Genomic DNA, 20,645 nt, shown 5'->3' on the forward strand with positions numbered 1-20,645 from the left:
CATTTCGATTAGTGAATACTGACGTTGATACTGCTGAACAGGAGCTGATGGACTAGGTATATGGTAAATCGGGCAAATTTCTTGTTTCATATTCTATAAAATTATAATTATAAACTCCCAAGAAGTCTAGTGGAGTAAACATCAGTTTGCAACTCATCAAATTTTGATAGTTTTTGGGAAAGGGAAAAGGGTGAAGAGGGAACTGGAACATCTTGAGATGTTCGCCTTCAATTTGAAACAGAATCGCGATTTTTAGAAAGGGCATGGTCTGAAACCTCCATTACCAAAATCCCAGCTACCTAAATTAATTTTTCGATTTTCGGTGAATTTAAAAAAATTGAAATTTGATCATTTTCGGTGATTTGTTTATTTGTTTTTATCAAATGAAAATTAGTCCTGAGATTAATATTAACTCTTTAGAACCAGATTTCACCTTTACGAACCTCCTGAAGTCTCCAACATGATATTCAAACTATCCAAATTTTTGAATTTCTTCAGAAAGTGTGCTAGTTTATCCATATTTGAGTCTACTTCCAAGCGGGCACATTGAGTTTTTTAAACCAATTTATCAGGAAAAAATTCAAAAAATTCAAAATTTTCTGTTCATAAAGAAATTTACAAAATTGGCGCGAATAGTGTTGTATTTTATCTACTCGTAAAATAAACCCTCATATGGAAATTTTCATCATTTCAAGCCATTATAGAGCCTTCAGTGCTTGGAAATTGGCTCCAGTGTGGATAAATTCAAGTTCGAGATTATAACCCTTCATTAGGATGGACCTTATTTTCGAAGTTGAGATTTTCCTCCCTCCCAACCCCCGAAGTGGTGACCTCTAGTGAGAAAATAATTCCTTATTTTTTATTTTTTCCATTTTTGAAAAACTCGGGCTGCGATGGGCCCTTCAAGTCTCTTTTGAGTAAAATGAACTCTCATGAAGATTTTAGTCCCCTCCATTGAAAACCAAGCTGACCCCCTAAAATATCTGAAATTTAATGTAAAATACGAATTTCAGCTATTCTATAGGGGGGCCGATTTGGTCTTCCACGGATGGGGTCAATATCCTCATGAAAGTTCATTTTGCTCAAAAGAGAATTTTTAAAAACGTTAAAAAACTTTGAAATCTTTGAATTTTAAAAATTTTGCTTTGGAGTTGTATTTTTTAAAATTTTTGAAAATTGGAAGGCCCACCACAGCTCTAGTTTTTTAAAAATGGAAAAAATAAAAAATACATAGAGAATTATTTTCTCACTAGAGGTATCACTTTGAGGGCTGGGCGCAGAAAAAATACGCGATTTTTTTTTGCAATGTAATATGTATTCAAGGACCACCTTACCCTTCATCTTTAGCTGTCCAAATTAATCAAAAACCGCACTCGAGCAGTCTGTTGTATTGTCTGAAATGATGAAATTTGGTTTGAGAACTGAATATTAGCCTCAGAATTAATTTTTATACACCATTTTAGATGAATAAATCAGGTAATTTTTTATTTTAGCGTATTCAGATCACCGATAATAGCCAATTTTTGATTTTTAAAAATTCTCCCGAAATTGAAAAATGATTTGGACAGCTGAAATTTTAGTATGAGGGTTTCAGACCGTTCTCTTTCCAACTCTTTCCAAAAAATTTGTACTTCCTCAAATCAGAACTGGGCCTTTCAAGTGGTTCCTATGTGAGTACAGCTTGAATGAGATGAGTTTCAGAAAAACACCTTCGAAATGAATTTTGGGAGTTTCTAACGTAATAGCTCGTTGATAGCTAAAATTCTGAAATTTTTAATCTCATCAATGCAATAATATTACGAAAATTGACTTTTGAAACACGATGGGATCAAACAAGTGCAAAATCTAAATTTTTATAAATCGTATGTATTTTATTTGAGATAAGTGTAATATTCGTGTGCTGTTTATGTTTTCGTTGATACGAGTAATCTACGAGGATATGGCCGGATGGAGAGTAATTATCTAATCGTTCACTAATTCAGATAAATTCTCATACGAATATCTATCCCAGTTTTTTGTATTAAATTGGTACACTTCCCAGTTTCCTCTGATTTACGTATTTGAGCGGTACTTTTAAAGAACGACAATAGTCCACGAAATGGAATTTCACAGGAAGCTAAAATAACTAAAATAACGTAGTGAAATCGCATTTGGGAGGTTAAAATTAAAATTTTTCATCATGGTCCTCATGAAAATTTACTTTGAAAAAATTTTATTCAAAATTTTGCACTAAGTATGGTTGTTCTTTGTTCTTAAACATACCCCTCATTTATGATTTTCACAGCGAGTCAAGAAACGAATCAGGGGTATCATAAGTTATGGTTCTAATATCCTTTGAGCTACTTGTGCTCTCTGAGGTAAAATCTAAGAAACGTAGTGCGCATGCGCCAGTTCCCATTCTAATATAGTCAACGTTGCACTGCACCTCCCTTACAACGCTGCTTTTTTAGTTGGAACTACTGCGGTTTGGGGGGGGGCAGGACGTGCAACGTTGATTGTGTGTGTTGTGTTATGGTTATGGAGATCTGCGCATGCGCTCTACGTTTTTTGGAGAGGGAGAGGTGGTGCAACGATGATTGTGTAGGTTGTTTGTGGGGATCTGCGCATGCGCTGTTCGTTTTTTACCATCTACATTTTGCTGCAGAATTATTTCCGAAACCTTTGGGGCTTTTTAAAAAAAATCTATAATACGAGCTTCAGTCGATATTTCTGTTTTTGTTTGAAATCACCAAATATTATGCTTCCTTATAGCAAAGGAGGCTCTCAACTGCCAGAGAATTTTTTTTATGCAGACTAAAAAAAATTGAAAACCACCCCCCCTCCCCCAATGGAATTTTTGGTGCTACGATTTGTAGTGTTTTTCAGTCATTTTGGACTTCTAAAGCCTCCAACATATTTTCATATTTTTTAGTTCTTGAAAAAAATATTTAAATAATTATGATGTAGTTTTAGTACATACAAACAGAGCCCTTTTGCCTCATGAAGTCTTGAAAGGAAGTATAGCTATTTAAAAATCGGTTTACTTACCTACCCGGTTTTGAATTATTGGTCTGATTTTTCCACATTCAGTAAGTATAAAACGTTTGCTATATGTAATTGTGAAATAACAACAGGAATTGGCAAATCTGAACACAGCTACTACGTCTATAACTCGACTGTTAGTTTGTAAAAATACGATAGCGTGATGATTACTCATCTCATTAGTGTTTAGTTTTCGTTATATTTTGTTTCCTTTCATTATCACTACCTAATTGATTCGCCTTTCGCATAATTTATATTTTAATCCTTCGGGAAATATTCATAATGAAACCCACGGGCCACTCGTGGAGTTGTTCATATCTGTAAATGTTTCTTTCATGGAGTACCTAGTGCAAAACTATTACCCCCTCCCCCTTCTGAGGTATTCATATTCATGTAAATATCTCTTTTTTCAATTCCGTTCGATCAGAATTGAGGTGTTTTAAAGATTCCCTTTTCCTTGCTATAGCATTTCAAGGAACCGAATACGTAATGTAGAATTTCACAATTTTTTTCAAAAGTGTACTGTTATCGTCATTTTATAAGTAGGTCTAGTACCCTGAAAAAAGTGGATGTCATTAAAAGCTCAACTTTTTCGTATATTTATGGATTTTTATTCCATGTTTTGGGGGTCGTAGAACTTGGAAAAAATGTTCTCTTTCAGTTCTTCGACTCCGGTGAAATCATAATAGCTTTTACTTAATAACGCAATTCAGCTAAAAATCGAAAGAAAAAAACGCGAAACGACGCATTACGGTTGGTAATTTCTCCCTCCTTCAATTTAATTACGCGTGAAAACTAAAAAACTCGTTCTTTATTTTTTATTTTTTGAAAAACGTAAAAAATAAATTTAAAAACGCGGCAGAAAATTTTTAGGCATTTAAATTAATATCAATTATTTTTCAGGAATGTTTATTTCTTGAGAAAAAAAAAATACCGCTGTAAACTTAACGATGTTATACATTTAACGCGTGAAAAACTCGACAAAAATTATTATTACTCGAACGAATAAACGAAATGAAAAGATTGCTGTTGTCAAAGCAACCAATTGAATTATTATTACGTATTATTTTTTTTTGTTCACCTAATATGGTAGACAGTATGCCTATGTACGTGGTACATTTTCGGTAATTAATTTGCGTCGAATTGTACGTAGGTACGCATCAATCGAAGCCAAACGTGGTAGGTATTTTTCATTATCATAATGTTTCCGTCGAACATATTTAATTTGAAAAACCTCCCGCTTGGTAATGCTAAAAATATACGCGATACAACGATGAGATCGATATTTTGCCAAACATCGCAGATGGAGCAAGAGAGAGAGAGTGTGAGGTCGACGAGTCGAATCACAAGGTTTGAGGTTTCGTATACATTTGTGAAATTACTGGCGAAACGTGCCTCGTGTCTCTTCTTAAAGTATAATGGGATAAGGGTGAAAGGGCAAGGAGTTGGGGGTTGATCGCGTACTATGCATATAAAAAGAGAACTCCGACAAACGAATAAAAGAAACCACACTCAAGAATCACTGACCCAAATAAGATTTTCAACAATGAACCTCCGAGCCAGAGAGAGCGAGAGAGAGAGACTCGGCTTTTATACGATAAAAATTACTCGATTTCATCTCTTCTAGATTATTTCTTCTTATTCTTACGTCGAACTCGTTCTGCCTTTTTATACTTATCTCCTCTCTTTATATAACTTTTTCGGAATTCGACGACTTGGTTTTCGTCTACTTTCCATCCCTCGACGGTGATATTTAGTTGTAAAAGTATTCTTCCGTATGTCTTTTACATTTTATACGTACTTGGAATGGTTCGTGTTCGTGTGCCCAGCTTTGCTGGTTTTTGTTCGTAATCTCAAGTGCCATCTGAACGACGAGTCAAGTTTACCTATAGCCAAGTTTTGTCTGGCGGGTGTTGAAACGATGTACACGGAGTTGACATATTTTAGTACAAGGTTGCGAACTTTTCGATAATGGTGGTAGTTTAGAGATTGATAACGTGTAACTTAAATTTTAACCTATTTTTTCTATCTTGAAAAGTTTTCAATGGAACTGAGTTTGGGAATGTATAGTTTCGCCCCTTCCATTATCAAAATGTTTGAAGAAATTGAAGGAGGGATGTTACCAAGAGTGGCTAATCTCAACGCTGGTCAAAATTTTGATCAATTTGAATCGCCAGCTGAAAAAATTCCGAACGTAATCTTAATTGAAAGAATTTTCTCGAATGAGAAATATGCAGTTCGATCCATTTTGGTGAAATTGACTATTCAACGTGTAGCAATACTCAGTTTAATCTTTCTCATTTAATATTCGCTGTAGCATGTAAGATTTAATAACACACTCGAGTAAAATCACTACCTAATTTCCGGACTTTGATAGGTACTTACATAGGTTATAACTACTCGTGGATTGATATTGCAAAATATAAGGTACACATAGTTTGTAAGTTCCAAGAATCCATCCTGCACCCGAAATACTTATTAAATATTTCTTACTATTTACTCAAGTTACTCCTTATATTCGAAATTAAATAAACGTAATATGTACTATGTATGGTTGATGTATAAGCATGTATTGTATACTTTATACTTACCCACGTCTCTCATGTCGTCACGCTACTTTGAAAAGCTTTGTTAAGTTGAAACATATTTATGTTTTACTGACTGAAAAATATGGTAATTATGAATAAATCGACGATTAAAATCAACATCATGCAATTTTGCAATTTGTTAACGTAGGATTTCTCTCTTCAGTTCATTCGTGTTTCAAGAGATGAAATTCGCTCTCTGAAAAAAGTTCTCGAGTTTATGGAACTTTTGGTATTAAAGTGGATACGAGTAATTTTGTTGATATTCGATGTGTAAATGAAAAATTTTGTTGTCAGGGAAGGATGATTTCGTAAATTTGAATTGATGTGTTTGAGTAAAATTTGTTGAAATTGATGAGTAATTTTCTATCAGATCATGGATTATTATTACTTAGGTAAGAAATGACTAAAATTACCTACTTTATGAATAAAAATAAAATATTATCATCGACGACGACGAAAGCGATAAGTGCGATAAGAGAGTTTGATGTTTGCACTGATAAATTTATTAGGTGATTTTGTTATTGTTTTGTGTGCCTTTACCGAAATGTAAATTATTGTATGTATTAAGCAGTTATCCATCACTATTATTACTGTGTCTACTTTTAACGTTGGCTATGAGGAAGTTCGAAAACCTATCCGAATTGTTTCATCTTTTAATCACCTCTCGTTTCGTGTATATTTTTTGTGTTTTTATTAGTATTTTTGGACATCGTTCCAGTGTAATCCTGAGGTAATATAAATGTTGAGATATTTAGACAATTTTTTGATATTTTTAATAAGCCTCTCTCTCCCACAAAAAACCTCACGAAGTTTTGTAAAAGTTGAAAATTTCTTAATTAAAAAAATTGAATTATGAAAAAAAAATGACGAAAAATTGTTTTGAAAAAAATAATAATTACTCAAAACTAGAAAAGAGGGATGAGAAAATAGTAAAATAGTGATAAATTAGTTTTAGGTTATTTTTCTTAATTTTTGTTTGCAAGATGGTTGAAAAAATAGTTTACTATTCAACAAGTACGTAAAAAGATCCTAGAAACATAATTTTGATGAATAAAATTTTCAATTATTCTTTCATATTCCAAAAAAAAAAAAAAATGAAATTTGCTATTTGTTCAAAGGTAATAGAACATAAGCCCTGAAAAATTCCCTTTTCTTCAAAAAAAAAAAAAAAAAAAAAAAAAAATAGAAATGAACGTGCTTGACTATTTGATAAGTCAAAAATTAAAATTATTTCATAGAAAAAAGCTTTTAAATTAAATATTTAAAAGAAAGGATTTTCATTTTCATTTTTTCATTTTTTTTATCTCTGAAAGGATGTCACCTTAAAAGAAAAACAATTTTTTAAATTCATCAATTTCATTTTTGGGATGTTAATTATTTCTCCCAAAACGTAGATATCGCCATGTTTCTATATAATGAATGATGGAAAATTGTTCACTTCCTACCATAAAAAATTGAGCTGGCGGAATTCCACATTCATTCCTCTCCCCTCTACCCTCTCCAAACCCTCTTCTCAGCCTCACAATTTGAAGCTAATTTAAAGATTTTTTTTGGACTACTCAAATTAAAACGTTCTGATTTTCGTTCCTCGCTTCAACAGCCATCTCCTCCTTCTACCCTATTGAAAAAATAATAAATTTTCAACTGTTGAAATATTCCTCAACTTTTGGCAATGAGTAGAACGCTGAAATTTGAATACTTGATTTTCGTTCTTTCGAGTCAATCAGTTATGGTTTTCGGGGGATTTTTGAACTATCCAGTTTTTGAAAAAATGACATGAATAGAGTCAAAATGAAATCCATCAGTTGTAAATTCACAAGGGAACCTCTTGAGGTGTCAAACTCCGATTTAAATGGGACCGCGATTTTTGGAAAGAGCATAGTCTAAAACCCCCCAAAACCAAATTTTCAGCTGCCCAAGTTCATTTTAATTTTGAAAAAAGCTGGTCAAAAAACCACTTTTGCGGTGTCACTCTCAAAATCTGCTCAAATGTTGATAAACTCATTAAACAGGTCGAGTGTAATACACAACTCGATTTTTAGCTGCCCAACTGCATATTCACGCCTTCCGGAGCAAATTCAAAATTCTGGAGAAATTGAAAAATCGCGCTGGAAGCTCCAGAAAGGCCGGAAATTGTGAAATATTGATTTTGGGGGGGGGGGGGGTTAATTACGGATAAAATACAGCAATTCGCGCAAATTTCAAAAATTTCCTCACAAACGGTTATCTTTTGATTTTTTGGATTTTTTAATTTTGAAAAAGGCTGGTCAAAAAACCACTTTTGAGGTGTCATTCTCAAAATCAGCTCAAATATGGATAAACTCGTTAAACAGGTCGAGTGTAATACACAACTCGATTTTTAGCTGCCCAACTGCATATTCACGCCTTCTGGAGCAAATTCAAAATTCTGGAGAAATTGAAAAATCGCGCTGGAGGCTCCAGAATGGCTGGAAATGGTGAAATTTGGATTTGGGTAATTAATATTAGTTTTGGGACTTATTCTGACCATTTTCATTGATCAAGTAAAAACTTTTAAAAAAAACATAAATCGCCAAAAACAGTCAATTTTGAATTTTCAAAAATTCGCCAAAAATCGAAAAATGAACTTAGGCAGCTGAAAATTTGATTTTGAGGGTTTTAGACTATGCTCTTTCCAAAAATCGCGGTCCCGTTCAAATCAGAGTGTGACACCTCAAGAGGTTTCCTTGTCAGATCAACCCTATTTGTGATCGTTTCGATCGATTGAAACTTACATTTTCAAAGTTCTTTTGTACCTGTTCAAATCCAATTTTTTTTTCAGTGATTCAATATTCTTGAAAAGCATGAAAAATTCACTATTCGCGAATTAGGGAACAAAAAAAACTGAAATTTGGTTTGTTCCTCCATTTTCAACCACTTGAGCCGATTATTAATGGTTTCGAGCTATTCTGTAGCAGTTTCAGGGAATTTTTGGAATTTTCAGTTTTTGAAAAAATTTCATAGGTAAATGGAATCAATGAACTCGAGTTTACGACTCGAGAGATTGAAAATACAGTACAAGTCAATTTTTCATCGTTTTTCCTTTATTCGTTTAGAAGTTATGACATTTTTTAAAGAACAGGAGAATCATAAAATCCACTAGAGGCTGGAGGTTCACTCGTCGAGACCATCATCAATCAACTCGAGAGGTTGAAAATAAGGTACCTATAAATCAAATTCCAGCTGTTTTGATTTTTTTCGAGGGACGTGACCGAAAAGAGCCAAATTTAAGATTTCAAAAATTCTCCAAAAATTGAGAAATGAATTTCAGTGGGTGAAATTTGCGTTGATGGTGTACTTTAAGATCTTCGTTTGATTCCTTCTTGTCTCATTGGAAATTTTTTGTTCCTTTAAGGATTCTCTTTATTGATATTTCATGTATGGCAGAAAAGCCTCTCTGTCTTGAGAGGATGGAAAAGTAAAGTGCTCCAGCTTTTAGTCAAGAAATGTCGAACATGATGAATGAAGTGCCTACGATCTCCTTTTGTAGCATGAAATCGACTTTAGAATCTTTTGATGGGGAATGGCGTATTTACGGGAAACTAGTTAGGCAATTTTATTAACACGTGTTAATAAAATTGCCTAACTAGTTTGCCGTAAAAACGCTTTCAAGCAATTCCATGCATTTTACCAATTGTTGAATTTTTCGAATGAGTCCAATTTATTCGCAACTTATCGAAAATACTCTTGGATTACTTTCAGCCATTTCGGAGGAAGAATGTTTGTGGAGGGGAGGGGGGTGTTCTGTTTTCATTATCTCTCTTAATATTCAACTTTAGACGTGTATAGCTCCGCTACAATAGTACTAGACTCAAAACTGATTTCGTCATTCGAAAGCTCTTTAAAATCTGATTCTAAAACTTTCATCGAAGTTCTGCAAAATTGAAAGTTGATTTTTCCAATCGAAAGTTCAACTTTCAAAATGACGCTTCGAGTGAAAGCTTCGATCGAAGATTGCGTAAAAATCGTGATCGAAATAACTTTTGGTGTTCTAAAGAAACATACCATTTTCAAGACAGGCAATTTCATTAGAAAGGAGGTAGTTTCTCCCCTAATTTGGGCAAAAATTCTAAAAAATAATAAGGGCGTGTGATATATGGGTTGATATGTTTTTGGGGGTGCTGAATACAAAAATGGACTTAGTTTTTCGATTTAGCTCGCTCTCAGGCCTCCAGGTGACCTCTTTCTCTGAAGTCAATATTGAAACAATTGATTCAGTGGTACGACATACCAATTCGTATGTTTTCAAGGTCGCTGAACTCGAATGTGATCTTAGATCTTCCCCAGCATCTTCACATAAAGGGTGTTTCTCTTAGTTTCTGAGTCAGTTACACACAATGCGAAAGCAGTTTGAGCGAAATCGAAAGACACGAGGTCAAAAATCGCCTTTTTTGGCCAACTTAATACGGATGAATAGCCATTTCCATTCTAAAATCATGTACCTATAAAGTTCATTCTTGGCCAGTAAAAAATTCGCAATTTTCTACATTTCGATGCAAAATCGAAACGATGAAAGAAATTTGCAATTTTTTTTCTCACTCTTACATGGTCAAAAAGTGGTGATCACGAGAAAGAGAGGCGATTCTTTCGAGTATAATGTTATTCTCATAAAGAACCCTGCGGCGACCTGGTGTTGTTGGCTTGGCACAGAGTTATCAAAATACAAAAGGGAAATATAAAGGTCGCGTCGGTCGTTTACGTTGGCAATCATCTTTAATCCATTAAAGCCGCAATCTAAAATGGCTTTCGAACATGCTCTCGGAATATCATATAAATTGTATCCGTTCTAATCGAAAAAACAAAGTCGTAGAAGAACGATATAGATATAGAAAGTGAGATCGTATATACAGTTACGATACAGAGGAGGACGCAGGATAGGTAAGAGGTAGGTACCTGTGTAAAAAGGACCTGGCACTGGGGGTATTTTCGATTTAAGTGGTAATGTATTCGGTCAGCGAGAAGGGTTATTATCGAAAAGGCGAATTTTAAGGCAGCACGACGACGAGATAAAACAAGCAGAAAAAAGGATATCACGAATGGCGATGGCGTTACTTGAAAAATGTATTATGACCTTTAACACGGCGACGACGAGTAAAACGAGAACGAATATCAAAGAATGTGTACCTATATATCCAGCAGATTCGAGAAGGCAGAACTGAGCTCTAAAAGTGTGTCTTCAAAGGGAACATTATTTTCAATGTGTTTTTCTTCGCTCTTTTCGTTCTTTTTTTTCGCATACTAAAGGTCTTATCTGCGTGCGAGTTTTTGTTAGCGAAAATTTTTACAACGAAAGCTCTGCCTATCTGACGCTTTCATCTTGTTATTCTGCTCCCACTCGTCTCCTACGTACACCTGGCAACCTTCTTTCGATATCCTTAAAACTCGCCGTGTATAACGCCGCAGCATGGCAAAAAAAAAGGAATCGTTAATATGGGAGCTTTTAAAATATCATTTTAACGCATCATTCGTTTGACGGCTTTTTTCCTTCTTCTTCCTCGTACTATAAATGATGGGAACGTAACATTTGGTTGTAATTTTTACGCTGTGTTGAAAAGAGAAAAGTAAAAAAAAAAAAAATGATGTTGACGTTGTTTTGTGTTTTTTCTTTTCTGTTTTAGCTATGGTGTTATGAGGAATGAAAAGGTGTTTGGTACGAGATGTGGAGGACGGCTATTACCGGCCGGTTAGATTTCGACCAAATCAAGTAATCGCTGCTTTACTTTCGGTGACCTTTATAACGTTATTTATCGGATTCCATATCAGTTTGTACGACAACACGATATACCAAATGCAACTAGCACAACAGATACCCTCGGATTTGAATCAGGATTTTATATTCGTCGACGAGTACGCTTCTTCGGCTACGATAAACGATTCGCAAGGTAATACCGCCAAAAGAAAGGATCATTTTTCAAAAACTAGAAGAAGACTGCCTCAAGTAAGCATCTGCTGTATTTTTGTGTTTTTTTTAACCCTCTATATGTAGGTATTTTTCTTCATGTTCATACTGTTGTTTATTTCGATAATTACAGGCCTTAATCATAGGAGTACGAAAATGTGGCACGAGAGCTCTTCTAGAGATGTTATTTCTACACCCACGAATCCAAAAAGCCGCCGGAGAAGTACACTTTTTCGACAGAGACGATAATTACAACCTGGGCTTAGACTGGTATCGTCAAAAAATGCCCTACTCGTTCGCCGATCAAGTAACCATCGAAAAAAGTCCGAGCTACTTTGTAACGCCGGAAGTGAGTACCTTTACGCTTCATCGTTGGATTAATTATTTATACTATAAATACCCTCGACAAGCCGAACGAACTTTTGAATTCTCATAGGATTGCGAAATGTAAATAGTGCTTCGTACTAAGAGCTAATTACCCGATGCATTGAGTAAATTTTTTATCACAAGTAAAACGGCCTGTTGCGTGACCCGAAGTCAAGGGTCAAGCTGAGAGAGTTGCGAGGGTGTTTCTTTTTTTTCTCTATTTACGGGTTAGTGATTCGTTTAAAATTAAACATGTGTAGGAAATAGTCATAAAAAGGTGTTAATAGTACATTTTATTTTTTAAACTGTCGTCACTTTAATGTACCTACACGACACGAGCCATGGTTATAACATCTTATTAAACAGCACAGCAGAGATGTTGAAAATTGCAGTAGGTATAGGGTCTTTTCGTGTCAGATCAGCCAAGTTTTGGGTTCGGGTTTAAGTCTAAATTTTTTTCAAAATATTTTTACGAATTGTCTTTGATGGTCTGTCTTGTCACAACATAAGGTAAAGTAAGTGATAGCTTCGTGATTTTCATGCATTTGCGATTTATTGCGAACATCCGAGCTTTGAAGGCTTAAGTTCCAAGTCTGGTTTTGGTTTGGAGCGAATCCGTTTGCGAGATATCAAAGAAAAAATATTGTGGATTCAATTTAAAATAAGTGATTAAAATTTCAAAAGTTTCGAATTTAACTGTCAAGCTGAAAATCAACTTTTTATAACGAAAGCAAAAATTGGAAAGCTATGATTCAAAAATTCGATAAAATTACAATGAATACTCCTTGTTATTCCATTTTTAACAAATTGATTTTTAAAATAAGAAATCATAAGCACACATTTTGAAAAATCTTTACGATTCTTGAAATTTTTGTGTATAAATTTTCATTATTTTTTGCAGTTTTCTTGCATACCTATTTCAGAACTTTTACAAAAATTGATAATTTTTAGGAACTTTGTTGTGGAAATTGCATCAAAAAAAGTTTAATCGGGTAATTCTCAAAAAAAGTTTAAAAACCATGTAACCGGTGGTTAACTTGAATACTATTGACAATTAAAATTTTTTTTCAGCGGTATTGTGTAGATACCAACTCGGGCGTCACGTGCATATAGTTTAACGGCCCCCAACCCCCCTCCACTGTGGGTCAAGTCCCCCCAAACCCTGAAAACTCCATCGTCGTGGCATGTAACCACTTAAATTTTCCAACTTCATCTTCAAAAATGAATTACACTATCACTTTTTCTGAAAAAAAAAATGGTACATATTATGAATATGATATTAGAGTAAATGACAGAACTGATATAAAGTTTTGGAATGACACTTATACCCTGAAACCGAGGTCATAAAGTGATGTAACCAGTTTTTCGTCCATCATCGTGGCAATTTTTGTTTATTTTTTCCTGGCTCTCCTATTCGACTTTTTTTGCAGTGAAATGGCTACACTGTATTGTTTCAGTAATAGCAGTACAGTGCCCATTTCACAACCATCAATCAAATACAGTAACCCGTCCTCCGAATGGTAATCTGTAAAAATTGTACAGATTACCATTTTTCAGTTCCATCGCCGTGGCTTATCATTCTCACGTTTAAAAGAGCATTTTTTTTTTTGAAAAAAAAAAGAAAATATTCAAATAGTAAGTACTTGATGACCACAACTTTGAAAATTGAAAAATTATTGATTCTATTACCGGTAAAACAAATTTTAGTTTTTTTTTTCTTACGTCGTGGATAGTACAGTTTGGTATTTCGTCGTGGCTATCGTGGGTTTTTTTGTCCACGGCGAAGGAAAGTACCTACCTTATCATGTTTGAATACTCCCATTAAAATGTACCTGGTACCTACTTGATGAACTTTTTGTGAGCTAAAGCTACTAATAACTGCTCCAGTTATACCTATACCTACCCAAAAGTAGTGAACAGCCTTTTTTTTCAACATGTGACACCAATTTTTTTAAAGCCCCTCCCCCCGCCCCTATTGAAGATGACTTGGGCCTCAAGTCATTTTTGGGGTCCTGGGTATGCCTAGAATCAAGTCCCTTTTGAAAAAAATTCAAAAAAAGGTTTTCATTTTCGAAAAATTTTAGTACTGAAATTTAAACTTTTTTTGAGAATTACCCAATCCGTAATTTTGACTTTTTGGTTTGTTTTCTTTTAGCGAATCAAAACGTATTTTTGCAGTCACTGACTAGTTGGGTTTTAGCTGGAAAAAATCCTTCATATACGAGTATGTAAAAAGTCGTGGAAATTAATTGAGAAGTTGATAATTGAGTTGTTGCTTATTATAGATCTATTGAACTATAGGTTTTTCACATTTAGGACCATTCTGGAACCTCCAGTATGATTTTACGCCTTCTCCATAATTTTTAAATTTATCCAGAAGGCATGGAAATTAATTTGGGCAGTTGAAAATCAAGTCCTACCCTATTTTGGACCTGTTTATTGAGTTTATTTAAATTTAGAGCCGTTCTGGAGCCTCCAGCTTGATTTCACAATTTCTCCAGAATTTTGAAATCCTTTCAGAAGGTGTGGAAATTGATTTAGGCTGCTAAAAATCGAACTGTTTCCAACTTTTGACACCTGCATTTTAAGACCACTCTGGAGCCTCCAGTCTGACTTTTGATTTCTCCAGAACTCCTGAAATTTCTTCGAAAGACGTGAAAATAACTTTGGGCAGCTGAAAATTATTTTATGGCTTATTCTCGATCCGTTCAACGAGTTAATTTACGTTTGGGACCATCCTGGAGCCTCCAGCACTAGTTCAAATTTTCTCCAGAATTTTGAATTCTTTTTCAGAAGATGTGGAAATTGATTTGGGCTGCTAGAAATCGAACTGTGCCCAATTCTTGACATGTTTACTTAGTTAATCGGCATTTTAAGACCATTCTGAAGCCTCCAGCACTAGTTCACATTTTCTCCAGAATTTTGAAATTTTTTCATAAGGTGTGGAAATTGATTTAGGCTGCTAAAAATCGAACTGTGGCTAATTATTGATATGTTTACTTAGTCAATTTGCATTTTAAGACCATTCTGGAGCCTCCAGTATGAGTTTTGATTTCTTCAGAACTCCTGAAATTCCTCAAAAAGACGTAGAAATAACTTTGGGCAGCTGAAAATGAAGTTGTGGCTTATTCGCGATTCGTTCAACGAGTTTGTTTACGTTTGGTGCCATTCTGGAGCCTCCAGCACTAGTTTATAATTTCTCCAGAAGGCATGGAAGTTAATTTTGGAAGCTGAAAATGGGTTGTGGTTTATTCTCGGTCCGTTCAACGAGTTCATTTACGTTTGGGGTCATTTTGGAGCCTCCAGCACTAGTTCACAATTTCTCCAGAGGGCGTGTAAGTCAATTTTGGAAGCTGAAATTAGGTTGTAATTCATTCTAGATCCGTTCAACGAGTTTATTTACCTTTGGGGCCATTCTGGAGCCTCCAGCACTAGTTCAAAATTTCTCCAGAATTCGGAAATTTCTCCAGAGGGCGTTGAAGTTAATTTTGAAAGCTGAAATCGGTTTTTGGTTCATTCTTGACCTGTTTAACTAGTTTATCCGCATTTGAGACCATTGTGGAGCTTCAAACCTGATTTTCAATTTCTCCAGAATTCTGAAATTTTTCCAGAAAATTTGAAAATGAATTTGAGCGTCTCAAAATCGAGTTGTGGCTTTTTATCGATCTGCTTAACGAATTTATTTTCCATCTGAAGAAATTCGATAGTTATGAAAAATAAAAAATCACGCTGGAGGCTCCAGCTAATGGCTCGAAATGATCGAATTTGAATTCAAGCGGTTTGTTTTGGACAAAATACAGGCATTTGTGCAAATTTTTAGCATTTTTCTGTGAACAAAAAATTTTGAATTTTTTTCCCTAAATAGATACCTACTACCTACCTATAATGGCTGTTCAAAAAAACACATTCAAGGCATATTCGTCTGGAAATCGGCTCAAATGCGGATAAATTGCTAAAAAGGTCGACAATAAGCTAATATGTACAACTCGATTTTTTGCTGCTGAAATGAATTTTCACGCCTTCTGGAGAAATCAAAAAACTCCGAAGGAATCTATAATTGCACCCTGGAGGCTCCAGAATAGTCCAAAAAGATGAAGTAGGTTAGGAGAGTTGACACTTGTTTCAGGACTAACTTTCATCAGTGTACTGAATAAGTCTGCATTTTTTTTCAACGCCTTGAATTTGACTACGATGACTCAAAACAGTCAAGAGGGTCAATAATAGACTCTAACCAAAAGTATATGTGCTGGAATTCATTTTAGGCCCCTCTAAAGCAATTTAAAATTCCTGAAAAAATCAAAAATATGCTGGAGGCTCCAGAGAGGCCAAAAATTCAGTCGATTTCGTCTTGAGAAAAGTGAAACGAAATAATTATGGGTAGGTATACTTGTTCGTTTCGTTTAAGAAAAAATATGTTTTGCAAAAAAGTTGAATGGTCACTGGGGTTTTATGACATGTTTTTTCTACCTAGCTTGGCTTCTTTAAAATCAAAGAGCGTTTGTTCGAAAAGTTCTCTTGTAATAGGTAATCATCTTGGGCCAAATAATTTAAAACTTTGGTATCCGAGTACAAAATGTTCATAAATTCGTTCCACATGTGAAATACATATGTAGGTGTTTGTGATGTGTTTATCTCTAATTTTTAGAATAGTCATTACTGGTACAGAATGTGCTTAATCAATCTGCTATTCGGATGCATTCTCGTATCAAAATCATTTTCCGACAATATTTTTTCGTGATTTTCGCGATAAATGATAAGAAGTACGTGTAAGTTTTGCGTCATACAACTTTTATTGGCGAACAAGTATGTGAAGGTTTTTAAAAAATGATTTCGTGAAATATTTTTATAAAATTGAAATGACATTTTTAGCCATACATTACGCATACATGTGCCTACTTTTGGCCTATTAACGTCCTATTTGAATGTAAATTCTACGTCATTCTCATAATATTTAATACATTTGGCAATATTTCATGGGATATTATTACGAATAGATTATGAAGGGAAGATACGCATAAGGCTGCAGAGACTCCTATTTACACAACACATCATTCAGTCTTGTGTATCGCTAGGTTCATTTGTCTCGTCCATCTCAATTCCTTCTTTTTTTTTGAAAAGAAAAAAAATGCCTACACGTGTGAAAACACTTGGCTTTTTTGGTCGTCGCCTTTATTATTTAGATAACAATACGTCTGGTCTACGTAGCTGGGTACTCGACTTTTACCACAATTTTTTGTTTTATTGTGCCTAATGTAAAAAACAATCTCGTCTCGTGCTTTTTCCCCTTTCTTTTTTTCTCTTCTTCAAATACTCAATGTTACTTGCGCTCAAAAAAATCACATTACGTATTCACCATAAGTTTTTGAGCACTCGTAAGATTTGTTCAAGCTTGAAAAAAATGTTCACGATAAAAGATTTATGCTCTTTAGACAACGACACGACGGCGACGCGACGTCGTTGTTGGTCCCCACTTGAGATACTTTACATCAAAGTAGGCGGTAATTAATATAACGCCAACGAGTCGAATCACACACAATGTTATGAAACAAAACGTTAATCTGAATGATACTCGAAATTTTTCGCCTTTGCTCTTTTTTTTATTTTTCCACGAAGGTTAAATTCTTTCATTTTTTTATTGCCAAAGACCGCGCCGCGCCGCCGTTGATGGCATACACTACTTCAGCCTATTTTTTCGTACGTAAACTATAAAATAAAGGTTGCAAAATTTATGCGTAGAAGCTATAGAAAGAAATTTTTAAAGGGGTGAAATTTTTATACCTAGTCCGAAAATTACGATGTTTACTTCCTGCGAGGTAATTACTTATATCGTTAATATTATTTACGAGGGTTGGCGGAGCTCACACAATCTTCCGTTCTCATTGTTGTTGTTGTTGCTGTTTTCGTCGATCGAGGAATTTACTTACCTACGAAGCCATCGACCGACCGAAAGTAACTTTTAATTAGACCTTTCGAGTGTTCATTTCGACTAAATAATGCGTACCTGTACCGATACGATCCTTATAGTTGAAGAAAAAAAAAAACCACTCGTAAATATATTTGAACATTAGGCCTTGTTTTATGTCGAGAATTCGTTCGGCGAGGTCGCTCGCTAAATAACGTAGCAATTGGAAATTCTTTATCTGATTTCCTTCATCATCGGTGAACCGGAACTTGGAAGAAGAAAAACGCTAATGTCAATTTTCGCGTGTACCTTGTGTTTCAGGTACCGGAAAGAATTCGTGCCATGAATGCCAGTGTAAGGTTGTTGTTGATACTAAGAGAGCCGGTCACCAGGGCTATATCGGATTATACTCAATTGAAAAGTCACGCCGCTTCCACTACCCCTATTACCAAGTACAGTGTGCAAAAGTCGTTTGAAGAATTGGCCATCAAACCGGATGGTGAAGTCAATGCTAGTTATAGGTGAGTCGATTTTTTTACCTTAAAGATGGTAATGATTATATGTAAAAATTCTACGTACATATGTTCCTGGTTGCATGAACTTCAATGGTACATAAAACATGCAGAATTTCTGGTATTGATTGATACCTACCTATCGATTCAGTCACGGTGCCTTAATTGAAATTTCAAGAAAAATTGCTCATAATTTTAAACTAGAAAATATTTACTTACCTACTTATCAAAGTTTATTCAATCTGTTGATGTCTATACCTAATTTTATTTTTCAATGATTCATTCGTTCGCGAACGATTTTTGCTTCCGAGTAAATCGTTCGCGAACGAATCATTCGTACCTAGTTTATTTTATATCAATGAATTTGAAAAATTCGAATTTTTTCTCGTCCTCTTCCACTGGATTTGATATGTAGCAGGGATGAGGCCCGGCCCAGGACCAGGACCCGAAACCTGAAAAAGCCCCGATTATTTCCTTGAAGCCCGAATGTCCAAGCCCTAAAACCTTAAAAACTGTAACCTGCAAAGCCCTGGCCCAAAGCCCGAAACCTTTTCCTCTGAAAAGTGAAAACCAAGCCCGTAACCTTGGCCCCGAAACCCAAACTGTGATCAGGGCTTTTCGGGGCTTTTCAGGGCTTGTGCAAATTTTGTAAATTACTACTGTAATTACAGTTCTGTGCATCTCAAAACTTCAGAAGTCAAAAAAGATGATTTTCAAAAAAAAATTTACAACTTCAGCAAAAAGTTTAATATTTCAAGGGATTTTTGGTGCATTAAGTATTTATAATATTCTGTAAGTAGTTTGTTCTTTGAAAAATGATACTTAGAAAATTTGGACAATAATTAAAAATTCCAAAAAATTTTCTGAGTTGAAAAAAAAATGTTCCATTCAAATAATTTTGAAAAAATCAATCGGAATCTGCCCTTAAAACGTTTTTAGAATTTTTTTTTCAACAGAAAATCAAATACGATTTTAGGTAAGTAGATACCTTATTCCTCATTAAAATTGAAATCGAGGGGCTTCACTTCATGGAAAAGAGGCCTTGGTCAATTTTTTTCACTGATTTTCATTAGTTCAAATGAAGAGTGATATTCCAAAACTCGCTTTGTCCATTTTCACAACTTTTCAGGAGAGAGGAAAAACAGTTTCCCTTTAAACGGGTAAATTGGCTTTTTAGGCGAGTTTAGCACTTTATTCGGGTGGATTTATGATGTAGGAGTGTAGGTATACATTTCATCCACTAAATACTACTGAAAAAATTTCAATAAAAATGGACAAAGTGCGTTTTGGAACATTACTTTTTTTTTAATTTTTAGTGAATTGGCTATTTAGGTGAGTTTAACACCTCATTTTGGTAGGTTGATGATGTAGGAATGTGAGTTAATACTTCATCTACCAGGTACCACTGAAAACCCAACTTTGATAAAAATGGACAAAGCGAGTTTTGGAATATCACTCTTCAATGGACTTGAGAAATTTTTTTACAAGCTTACATTTTCCAATTCGTTTTTTTTTTTTTTTCATGGAAGAACAGTTCAATATCACTGAATATGGTGAAATTAATTTTTAAAAATGTTTAATACCTACTCGTACATTCAGAATTGTAAATGAAAAAAAAAACAAAAAAAATCACTGAGGCCCCTTTTCCATGGAACCCCTCAATTTCAAGCCCCGGAAAGCCCTGAACACTTCATTCAAGCCCTGGTCACTGAGCCCTGAAACCCAAACCCAAAATTTCCTGGGCCCAAATCCAAGCCCAAGACCTAATAAATTTTTGATTGAAAGCCCAAGCCCCGAAACCCGGAACCCGAAAAAAAATCATGTGGGGCCTCATCCCTGATATGTAGTAGTTCGCGAATGATTTTTGGATTCCGAGCAAATCGTTCACAAACGAATTGATTCAGTTCATCAGTTGCCGTTGGATCAAAACTTGAGTTTTGTGATTTCGTCTACATTCAATTTGACTATTCAGTGATTCATTCGTTCGTGAATGATTTTCGCTCCTCTGAGCAAATCGTTCGCGAACGAGTCATTTGATTTTTATTTACCGACTGTAAATTACATAACAGAACTTTGGCGTCATGTATTTTCTAATTTTATTTCTGATAGGTGATTCAGTCGTTCTCGAGCGATTCATCTTTTTTGAGCGAATCATTAGTTTTTGTTCAAAGATTTGTAATGACAGGTTTTGAGGTAGAGGTAGCCTAGGTGATAATCATTCATCTGATCTGATTTATTTTATTGATGATTCATTTTCTGCCTTTTCATCTTTTCGTCTTTTTGTCATTTCGTCATTTCATCTTTTCGTCTTTCCACCTTTCTGACTGAGTCAGACATAG

At 34.8% G+C, this 20,645-nt stretch overlaps 1 protein-coding gene across 2 annotated transcripts in view; it reads left to right on the top strand.

The window, feature by feature from the left end:
• Positions 1-20,645, top strand: part of Hs3st-A (Heparan sulfate 3-O sulfotransferase-A) — a 130,729-nt gene that overhangs the window by 97,171 nt on the left and 12,913 nt on the right. For both annotated transcript variants that reach the window (XM_065363862.1, XM_065363861.1), the window contains 3 exons: positions 11,246-11,565; positions 11,660-11,875; positions 18,116-18,315. In XM_065363862.1, coding sequence (XP_065219934.1) covers positions 11,263-11,565; positions 11,660-11,875; positions 18,116-18,315 — 719 coding nt within the window. In that variant the 5' untranslated portion in view covers positions 11,246-11,262. The remainder of the gene's footprint in view (positions 1-11,245; positions 11,566-11,659; positions 11,876-18,115; positions 18,316-20,645) is intronic.

Source organism: Planococcus citri, chromosome 4 (genome assembly GCF_950023065.1).
Source record: "Planococcus citri chromosome 4, ihPlaCitr1.1, whole genome shotgun sequence".
NCBI lineage: Eukaryota > Metazoa > Arthropoda > Insecta > Hemiptera > Pseudococcidae > Planococcus > Planococcus citri.